The 11,661-nt window shown below is 40.3% G+C and overlaps 1 protein-coding gene across 1 annotated transcript; it reads left to right on the plus strand.

Moving 5' to 3' along the window:
* Positions 1 to 1,850: 1,850 nt before the first annotated feature.
* On the plus strand, positions 1,851 to 11,233 carry LOC149068977 (uncharacterized). Its single transcript, XM_089250642.1, has 2 exons — positions 1,851 to 2,049; positions 7,006 to 11,233. Exon 2 carries the CDS (start codon positions 7,014 to 7,016, stop codon positions 11,064 to 11,066), a length of 4,053 nt encoding a protein of 1,350 aa, XP_089106768.1. The 5' UTR covers positions 1,851 to 2,049; positions 7,006 to 7,013; the 3' UTR covers positions 11,067 to 11,233.
* The last annotated feature ends 428 nt before the right edge of the window (positions 11,234 to 11,661 follow it).

An 11,661-nucleotide genomic window follows, 5' to 3' on the forward strand; every position in this document is an offset into this window, starting at 1 on the left:
GGAAGAAAAACTAAATAGAAAAGAGGGAAAAGCAGTATAATAGATAAGTAGATAAGAGAGTAAACAGTAGATTTCTCTTTCCACCCTCACCCTACGTTCTACGTGTTCTCTTCCACTCTTCATGTATAGTGATGATGAGGACAGAGGAAGGAAAACCGAGAGCTGACTTGGATTTCTTTCACTGGAAATTAGACGAAATATTTCGTCCGTGATCGTGAAGGGGGTTAATTAATTTAAAATTACAGCGAAACCTTCATATAACGATACTCTATGGACCAAGAAAAAATATGCAGTGGGATTTTCGTTATATCGAGAGGCAGCAGTTGGATAACATTGGATATGTCCAAAAAGATATGAAAAAATATCGTTGTAGAGGAATTTAATCGTTATATCGAGTATCGCTGTAGCGAAGTTTCACTGTATTAAAATTTGAAATTTCACTGTTAAAAACAATTTAACGGAAGTCCAGTCTTTCATCAATTAAAGTCCATTTCATCAATTTAAAAGAATTTTTGATTAGTCAAGTTCTAAAAAATTATTTTTTCCGCAAAAAAAATTAATTTCTTTTAAAGAATTTTCAATTCAACAATAAATTAAAAACTCAATGATATGAAGAACTATATTTTTGATTCAACTGAAATTAGCACAAAATTTTAACCGCATTCTGTGCCAACACCCCCTATAGATAATCAATATTCCCTTCTTATCTATAGGGTTGACTCTGCACTGGCAACACCTTCTAGAGTAGAACCTTCTGCTACAGAAGATATTGGCACTGGTCGCTGAGCTATAATGAATTTCTCTATAGCTTATGCCGGGTTTTCCTATGAGCAGGTTTCCTGTGCCACGCGCAACGTGATTCGCCCAGCGCGACACGCCGTCCACTCACCAATAAGAAAAGCAGCATGACTGTTTTCCTACAGAGCGCAATACGCCTCACGACAGCGCTTTAAGTCGGGCGTGATTGGTCGACTGCTTCTTCAGGAGTCAAATGCGTCGTGCGCCGCGCGTTTTGCCGATGTTCTCTTCACTGTTATGTGATTTCTTTCCCTTCCCTTTAAACCGGAGCATGCAGATGACAGAGCAGCTGATGCCAAGGCCATATACTATAATGTAGCCATCCTGATCTGATGCACTCTGCTAGGAAAACAGAAACGCGTAGCGTGATTATGTAACACGTTGCTGCCGACGCGGAATCATGGGCGGAGATACGGGGGGGGGGGGCGTGGGAGGGCAACGTTTTCGCGCTGCACCCGGTAAACAGGGTTCTGATTTTTTAAACATTATCCTGTTTCATTCAACCAATAAAATTTGACTTCCGTAATCAAAATCTTCTTTCCTTATTTCATCAATTAATCATAATTTTGACCAGTTAATTTCTAATTATTTCTTACTCAATTGAATTCAACAGAAAGTTAAAAAATTAATAATTAATTTATTTTTGAATTAACTAAGCACCCCCCAAATCTTAACCGCACGCTGCACTGGTCGATTACGGGACGACATTTGGCAGGAAGTTTTCATCTTGGCGACATCTAGAGCGCTTTTAGTGTACAATAGCAACCAAGCGTGAAGGTGCGGGCTTGTTATTCAAACGGCAACCTTTTTTTTTTATTTTAATCATCCTTGCGCTATTAAAATTGAAATTTCACTGTTAAAAATTATCACAAAAAAAAAGAAAAACAGGGTGATTGGGATAAAAAAAAACTGCGGATATAAATTGGGGGAAGCATCCATCTTTTTTTTTCGGATGTCCAGACGGCTCTGACTGTAAAAAAAATTTTTTTCGTAAATTTTGGCTGATTTTTATAATACGCCAATCGTTCGAAGATGCCCGATACCTCCGCTAGGTGTCGTACCGTCGCGTCTCCTCCGCCATGTCTTTGGACTTTAAGTTAGGACTAACGAAGAGTCTACATTTGAATTAACGGAACTTGTTTTCAGGTATCCCGCTTAAAAAAAAAAATGTTGTGAGCCTTGAGAGACGGAGCGGTATAAAGTCATTCGTGTACTGACTGTATACAAATAATAAATAACACATTTCAATAGGTAAGGAAAAAAATTCAAACGGAAATTGATCCCGTTAATGCCATATTTTGGAGGGGGAAAAAAAAAAATAAACGTTCATTTCATTATTATGTGATTCCGTGCAAAGGGCGTCTTTCGGCGCCTAATTTTTTGTGTTTATATTTCGAACGGATTTGTTTCGTAAAACAAAAACCTCCTCTAAAATTTGAATTTATTTCGAAACACATTGAAATGTTCAATGGGGATAGATTTGTTTGCAATCGTATATCAATTGACAGCTGTTGATTTTTTTTTTTTTTCATTTCTTTAAATAAATATATACAGTGGATCCCGTTTATAACGTTTTTCAAAAAATAAAAAAATCGTCATGGAAAAACGTTGTAAGCGAGAAAACGCTTTAAACGGGAAACCTTGAGAATTTGTTAGAGTTGGGACCACGAAAATAAGACGTATTAAGCGGGGGGAACGTTACAAGCGGGACCGATTGTACATCAATGATATATTTTATTTTTGTGGTTTCATAATTAAATTTCCTCATCGAAAATTTTCAATATTGTATTGAGTTGCTGTTTGTTTCATGAGATTAAATGTTAATTAAATTAAATTCTTATCAGGGATTTTTCGATAATGAATAATTTACAAGTAATGTAACGGAACACTCCAAAGCAGTGCCGTCTTAAGGCATGGGCCCACCCGTGCACCTCAAGAGAAAAAGGGTCTCACAAAAATTAGATCTGGTTGAAATATTTTCGAGAATTTGCCTGGTAAGGCCTCAGAAAAATCTTTTGGTCCAGGGTCCATGATGTTCTTAGGACAGCCCTGCTACAAAGCTATGCTGCTCTTGAATTGAGAAAATACTTTATATTCTTGATGACTGGAGATGGACTAAATCAATGTTTCTCGAAACAGGCAATATTGCTCTAATGTTGTCCGATTGAATGGTTTGGAGGAGGAGGGGGGGGGGGTGCGATAGAAACTACGAGTATAACATAGGATCCTATGGGTTTGCCTGAGTCGGCGGACGATGAGAGAAACATTTTTGAAGAAGGGGGCAATTTGGAACAAAATCTTTGGGAAAACTATGGACGAAATGAACAACTGTTATTTATACAGTCAAGCCTCGTTAATGAGCCACTCTTGGGAGAGCAAAAATATGACTTATTAAGCGGAGTGACTCGTTAAACGGAGTAAGCCATAGCTGTGCCAATTCATGCCTGAGGACAATTGGGACTTCCAAAAAATTACCCGGTAAACAGACTGACATTTTAACTGGGTGATGCACTAACGAGGTTTGACCTTGCAAGGGTACTACATTAACAATGTAAACGAACAATGAAACGATGGACTTATCTGTTAGTTACACAAAGTAAAATTGACTGGATGCCAAGTGGAGATGGAATTTTTTAAAGAAAAATTACATTCTCCTATGTGGGAAATCGAACTGTCAACCTCTCACTGTCCCGGCGAGTGCTTTACCATCAAGCTGTAAAATTTTTATTCTTGTTGCCTCCAACTCGGAGTCAACCCGTAGGATCCTGTATTAAATTAAACCTTAAGCTTCTACCCCCCCCCTCTCTCGACTCTTCTATTATATACTTTGGAGACACTGCCTTAGGAGAATATGTTCTTTAAGCTGAACATGGGACTATGCTATAGACAGCCTCCCAACCCAATTCAGAAAGAAAAGTTTCGTTCATCTTAAAGAACATATTGTTCTAATGTGATGCACCTAACCACGTCTTGGTTTCATCTGCCATCTTAAATGTTTGAAAATTCAGAAATAGGCTTAATGATAATATTCACTCGCCTTAGAAACAGCTCAGCTCATGGTAACTGAGTTTAAACAGAAATAAGCATCGATGCAGCAGCATTCTTTATATATAGAGAGAAAACCAGTGCTGTGGCAAAACTGGTCCGGCAACCAATTCCACGAAACTTGGACAGTCACGGTTGTGAGGATCAACTCATATCAATAGAGTTAGCTGGAAACAGGGATGAAAAACAAAAACACTTCAAAAGCATGGGTGTGTCTACAACCACCCACACCTTAACACAAATACATCTAGATAGCACATTTCCTTATGTTAAAAGGGGATAAAATGTGCATCCTATTCTCTCTCTCTCTGTCGCTTAATGGTAGAGCACTTGACCAGACAACAAGAGGTTGGTGGTTTGATTTCCTCCTCCCCCCCCCCCCAGAGGAATGAGACTTTTTTTTCTTTTAATTCATCTTTGCTTTTCCTATCGTCAATTTATTATCAAAGGGAAACATTTACACTTTTTTCAAAATACATTTTTATTGGTTTCTGGATCTTTGATATGAGCTCTATCAGATTATGCAACAGGGTTTATTCTAACAGGAATATTTTTGGTGGAAATTGTTTTGTTGTTATTGGTTTCTACCAAAAAAAGAACACATCCACTTTGTTTATTTGTTATAGTACTTTTCATTCAAACATAAAGCGGTTGTCCTACTAGCGTTAAGGGTTTTTTTTTTTCAAAACAGCTCATTTTTTAGAAGCACTTTCTAAGTCACATTTTACAACTAGAACGTCTCATTAACGTACACCCATGGGCCAGAAAATTTTGTCAACTAACAAGGGGTGTGTAACAAAAGACGTCACTCTCCCTTGTTAATACGACGGATACGAAAAACTGGTTGAATGAAGAGATATTGATATTTCAGGAAAGGAAAATCTCTGCCCTCATGGGGAAGAAAATTCCAATTTTTTTCCTTTAATTTGTATATGGACAAGGGGGACTTGAGAGAAGGTGTGTTGCACCTGGGTGGCAGGTTATGGGGGCAGCAGCGTAGACTTTTGTTAAACCTCCAAAAACATTTTTTAATTTTGCACTAAAAATTCACATGACATGCTTTTGAGCCATGTTTCGGCAACAGAGACATTGAGAAAACTTGAGGGGCCCCAAAGCAGAACGTTCTGCATTCTGTAGCGAGTCCTCGGCGATTGGAAATGTATGTTCTGAAGTAAAAATTTCCATAACAGTGTTTTCTACGATTCTCTTAAAATTCTTCCAGATTTCAGCGTATTCCGCTTTGGGGCTTGAGAGACTACACGTGGGCTGAACCTGTGGAACCAGAAACTAGAATGTAATCTATTAAGGGTGGCTTGAGACAGAATATCTACCCTTTCAGGATTTATCTTTTGCACTTCCTCTTCCCCTCCTCACATCCTGCATTGAGGACCTCCAGGCCGGAATCTTCCGAGTGATCCAGATTTTTCATGGGGTGAGGGACCTTCTACAGTGAATTTATAGTTTGAGGAAAAAAATAGGAATAGTAATAGGATAGTCTTTGAGCTGGAGCCCCTCCGTCACAACTTATCCCAACAATTCCTAACCAAAAATAAAACCCTTTTTTTTTCATCATTTCATTTTGGATTTGAAGCCCCCTCCAGACCGCACAGAAATCATTTTCTTTGATTTTTTATGTCAATGAGACTTTTTTCACCCATTCACCTTGGATTTAGCACCCCTCTTGAGTGTCACTCCTGTGCAGCTACAGTGGGCCGCATGGCCCAAGAGCGCCCTGTATTCTATGTCAGTGGCGTGCAAACTTTTTGAAGTGCACCCCCTTTTGAAATTTATAGCCGACCCCTACATAGGCTGACCATATGTCCTGCAGAAAGCCCTTTTGGAAACGCTTGTTCTGATTTTTAACAAGGGCAATATTGACTTCCAAAGATATCCAGTTTTTTTTTAAATATCATATAAATATTTACTTTGTTCTTTGATGTACTTAGTGTCCCTTATTTAAGATTTAATGTATGGTCCTTGATTTTCATATACAAGATGATTAAGAAAGAATCATCCGATTTCAAAATGATTCTACACTCGAAATCGACCAGTTAAAGAAATTGTTCATAAAATGTAGACACACACATTTCCCCATATATTCACATATTGCTTATCATTCTAATCTTCTGTGTTTTTTAAAAACACAAAGAAATATACAATTTTGAAATTGGATGATTCTCCCACATTCTTTTTTTTTTTTGCAAGGACATTGCACATTCGTGATTCTCGTATGACGGAGCCGATATATTGATTATTGTCAAAGTAGAATTTGATAAAATTGCATTGTATGATACATGGTAATTAGCGCTGCTGAATAAAGGCTTTCTTTATTTCTAACATATTTTTAAATAAAAATCAATTTCTTATTCGGAAGTTTTTATTTTGGAGAAATCTCTCACGACCCTTCCTAGTTCATTGACACTAACCCACGGTTTGCCCACCACTGTTCTTTACCACAAGGAGCATTTTGGTTCCCCTGCTTGGTATTTTTTTTTACAGAATGATTAGATGAGGGGAAATGGAAAATTCATCTCGCTGTCCCCAGAGCACCAGAAACACCTTTCAAATAAATTTGTTAATAGAAATCGCCTCGTTATGCATCGTTCTTAAAGGATAAGTGTAAGTGATGATGGATGATCACCAATAAGTGTTATTTTGAGGATTAAGTTAACTGAAATTATATCGAGAATGGTACAATAAATTCTGGACCGAAAAGTAGAAGAAAATCTGCTTTAAAAGCAGGTCGTATGGTCACGAACCTTTCGCATGCTTAAGAGTGTTTATCATAAAATTTAAAATCAGGTTCATCTCGAAATCCCAGAGACTCTAGAGCCGTGTCAGCCTCCCACCAGTGTCGTATTTAGGGGCAGCACATGAGTTTTTGCACCCTGGTGGCAGGTAAGGTCGAGCCGCCACTGCTTGTGTGAACATGTTATGACATCAACTTTTTTTTTTTTTTTTTGCTGGAGGGGAATGGCAAATTTTGTTTTTATCTTTCTATGAACATCTTTAGCGGACCAGAAGTTATACATCTCTGTGAATTGATTTCTATGCAAATTTATGTTCTTGCAACTAAGTGTTACTTTTCTTCTGCTAATTGATGTATCCCGTGATGACTGATGTTTATTAATTGAAAAATTATTGTTCCATTTTACCATTTAGAAACCGTGATGGATTCATCTAGAGTGGATGAAATGCTAAAGAGTTTCGGGTTCTCTGATGACTCTGAAGACAATTTTGGTGCATCGGAACTGGAACCGTCACCGACTCAAGTAAAAGTGAGCCTTAAGTGTTCAAGATGCTCACTCGGATTCTCTCAAAAACCTGCTCTGTACACTCACAGGTTATCGTGTACGAGGAAGAAAAGAGCCACACCCTATTGTTGGTCGTGTGGAAGACATTTTCCGTACAAGTGTTTGTTGTTCAGCCACTACTCCAGATGCTTTGTGCGCCACAGACGAAGAAGAGGCAACCGGAAACGATTTCTGAGGGATATAGCTGCTGCCATAAGAAAGGGGGAAGAACAAGCAGCCGAGTGGAGCGAACAGGAAAAGACTGAACTTACTGTGAAAGAGCAGGCTATTGATGCTGATGTGACCAGCGACACCAATGCTAATGATGGAGATGATGATGACGATGCAGAGGTCACATCCTATCATCGAGACGTTCCGGATATGATCCCTTGTCCGAAGTGCAAAAAGAAATTCATCTCGATTCAAGATTTCAAGCTTCATTTCCAAGAATGTTTGGGGCAGCTGAAACTGAACATGTGCAGGCACTGCGGCATGAAGTTAACTCTCCAGGAACATCACCTGCATGAGACGCTTTGCGAGAGAAAAATAAAGATGGAGCTGCTGAGCAAAAGGAAGATAATGGCGCAGAAACTCGTGGAGAGTGATTTTGCGGAGAGCGAGAGTTCAGAGAAAGCATCGGCGCCGAAAATGGAATGCAGGTGTTGCAAAAAAGTGTTCCCTGAACCCAGTTTATTGAGTAAACATCTTGGGAAAAACACGAGCTGTGCCAAAGTCCACGACCTGAAGCTACGCTTGGAACATTCAGTCGGAGCCCTGCCATTCCTCAAAACTGCTAGGAAATCTGTGGTAAACCGCAAAAGTAAAAGCATCACCACTTACGATGCAGAAAACTCAAAGAGAGCCAGGAGAAGTGACAGCGAGACGCCTGCTTCAGATGAAGCGACAAATTCCGACGATTCTGTTGATAGTTATCTACCACCCGTTGGCGCTGCCCGTAAAACATTCCCCAGCCCAACAAACAAGCTAAAAGCTCAGACGAATCCATTCTGTTGCATTTGTTACAGGTACTTCCCTTCAGTGACTCAGTTGAAGCAACACGAAGAAACACATTATACATCGACAGATGCCATCGTTGATATCGATGAGGGAATCAGTAGATGTCCCCAGTGTAACAAATTGTTCGACGACAGGTATACTCTGTTCAATCACCAGAAGGATTTCGACCACTGGGGAAAAGCTACAAAATCTATCACGAACACGAGTAGCTGTCCGATCTGCGAGAAGGAGTTTTTTCTCGTGTCGAGTCGAAACAGTCATCTTCGAAACCACATTGACAAGCACTCGAAAGAAATTGTTAAGTTTCTTACAGACACTACCTGTTCGATTTGCCTGGAAGCTTTCTCGAACGAAACCACAAAACTCCAGCATGTCAAAGTTGTTCACAAGGAGTCCGACCTGACTCAGATGGTGTTGATAACCAAAGAACCCAAGGGAGACAAAAGATACGGTAAATCTGCAAAAGATTTAGAGACCACCACTGTCAACATAACCATGCAGACGAAACGGGAATTGAAAAAGCATCCATATACCTGTCCGGTGTGCTTCAAGCGTTACAGCACAACATTCATCCGTAATAGACATTTCATCATTCATACTTTGACCAGCTCGTTCAAGTGCCAGCTGTGCCATGCCGCACTTGAGACGTCCGAAGATTTGACCAATCACATGCTGGAGAAGCATACTAGTACCATGCCATATGAATGCAGAGAATGTGCTCTGACTTTTCCGACATGGATGCGAGCCCAGCAGCATTGTAGCAAGTCCCATCCCGAGCATCAGGCAAAGGAGATGATCAAACAGAAGCACGAATCTCCTGATTCTTCGTCTAGGGAACAATATTCAAAGTACACCACTGGTGGCATGGCGAGCGAGAGCAAGGAATCTGCTACAAACCAGGGTGAAGAGTTCTACTGCGATGTTTGTGAATTGACTTTCCTGAAGTTGTGCGGACTCCAGCGTCACAAGCAATCCAAACTCCACCTTCAGATCCTGGCTAAATCTCAGGACAAGAGAATGTTCTCCAGTCAACCGACTTCGTTTGGACCTCCGTCTTCAGATATGAGGTATGAAATATCCCGTTCTGTGACCCCGCCGATCATAAACTATAGCAAGAGTGTGTCGTGCTCTACCTGCTTTTTGTCGTTCGATGATCTAAACTATTTTGTGCCTCATCGCTTGAGTCATTTCAGCTCAAAAACTGGCGAGAAGGAGATAGATGAGTTCAATCCCTACACATGTGAAATATGCGGCAAGGTTATGGATAATCAACAGGATATACAACTGCATCTCTTCTGGCATCTGCAGGATATGCAGTCACAGGAAGCACCGGCAAAAATATCCGGGAAACCTGCTACCCAGACACAAAGCAACTTGAATGGGAAAGCCGTGGCGAAGAAGTCATTCTGGAGGTCAGATGCTAACAAAGCAGATGAAAGGCTTGTCATTGGAGGCGTTCCGAAACCGCTGTTCACCTGCGAGACGTGTAGCGTCAGCTTCACAACGAGACAGAACTACATTGTGCATTGTCAGCAGCACTGTTCAAGACAACTGCAGGGTCGCAAACAGAAGGCAGATAACCCAGCATCCACCAGCAATGATAAGACAAGCCCAAACAAAATTTTCACTTGTTCGAAGTGTTTCATGAAGCTTGATTCCGCTGATGATCAAAGAAGGCATGAGAAGTCTTGTACTGCAGTGAAAACGAGATATTATTGCCAGATTTGTAACTGCATTTTCTTGCAGTCCGTCACATACGAGAAGCATAAATCATTGTGTCGAGCGAAAGCACCAGCTGCCAACAACAAAGATGTGAAATTGCCAGACTCCAACAAAAAAGATGTGAAATTGCCAGACTCCAACAAAAAAGATGTGAAATTGCCAGACTCCAACAACAAAGATGTGAAACTGCCAGACGCCAACAACAAAGATGTGAAAACATCAGCCAGTAACAGCAAGGATATGAAACCACCAGCTAGTAATAGTGAGGATGCAAAATTGCTGGCCGGTAACAACAAAGATAGTAAATCGTTGACCAATAAGAATAAAGACCTGAAACCACCAGCCAGTAACAAGAAAGGAAACGCTGCAAACCAGAAAGCGCTGACTGGTAACAACAAAGATGGGAAACCGGCTCCCGCTGAGTGTGGCCAATGCAATGCATCTTTCAACTCCATGCAGATGTTGTATGACCACGTGAAAACTCGTCACGATAGTAAAGTAAGGAGTCCGGATAAAACTGTCCAAATGTCATCAATAGATGATAGCGAGGAGTTAGACACAGACTTAGATGATCCTCTGGTTGACTTGCGGAAGAACGGCAGTAACATTTCTGAAAGCATTGTGGCAGCATCTGATCCTAAAGATGCAGTGGCTAAGAATGTCAATCATTGCAACAATGTATCACCAGAAAAGAACATCATTAAAAAAAACTCCAATCTGATCTCTAACTGTAATGTCGTTAAAAGTATATCCGACCCAGTGGTTCTGCCTGATGAAGACAACATATTTGCTGGCATCAAGGATCAGGACGACCTTCCGGAAGACAGCAAAGAGTACGCAGACGCCATCAAGGAGCTGAGAGACAATTTCTCTAGGTTATTGTATCTGCTTGTGTCCGATCCCGATCTCATGCAGCGTCTGGGATATGGTAAAAATCCCATAGACGAAGTTGTGGTGAATGTTCTTGAACAGATGGGTCTTCCGACAATACCCAAGTCGGACGCAAGGAATGAACTGCAGCGATTGAGGCTGAACGTCCGCATACTCCTCGATGTGTGCATAAAAGACCAGATAATGGAACTCATAGCTGACAGTCAGCCAACGACAGATGACATAGTGGCGACTGCACTCAAGATGTTCGGCGTGGATGAACAGCTAGCCGCTGCAGCAGAAATAACGGCGATGGAGTGACTGATCAGATGTGACTGAGACTGTTTTAATAAAGTTTATCTGTAATCGGCAGGAATCATGTCTGCAATCTTATTTCCACCATCATTATCACCCCTTGAATATCAATCTCATGAATTGTGTTTACATGATGAGCTTGTCTGGAGCGACAATTAAAAAAGAAAAAAATATATTGTTTCTTTATGTATAAATAATGGTTTCATTGTATTCATAGATGTTTTCAACCGTCTAGCCTTGGGCAATTCAAACACTGCATTCTATATGTATATAAAATGCAGTATATTCTATATATATATAGAATGCGGTTTTTTTTACCAGCTATATGCATAGCTGATAAAAAAAAAACGTCCCCGCGATTTTGTACAGAAAAATTCGAAAACCGCCCGGGGTTGGAGGGTTAATCAGCAAATTGAGATTTTAATCATATAAAGGTTTTGCATATTAAATTCTTTGTGCAAGAACTTGTGATGCTGCATTCACATTTCGAGCAGCTTCCTTAGATATTTTTACATTGCTTCTTCCCTCTTTGCTGGTTTTAGTGATGGACGACGCCACCTACTTACACATCTCTAGACCAGGGCTTGACATTCAAATGAAA

Source organism: Pholcus phalangioides, unplaced genomic scaffold (assembly GCF_987345545.1).
Source record: "Pholcus phalangioides strain wild (caught in Gottingen) unplaced genomic scaffold, Ppha-v1.0 ptg000024l_1, whole genome shotgun sequence".
Taxonomy (NCBI): Eukaryota; Metazoa; Arthropoda; class Arachnida; order Araneae; family Pholcidae; genus Pholcus; species Pholcus phalangioides.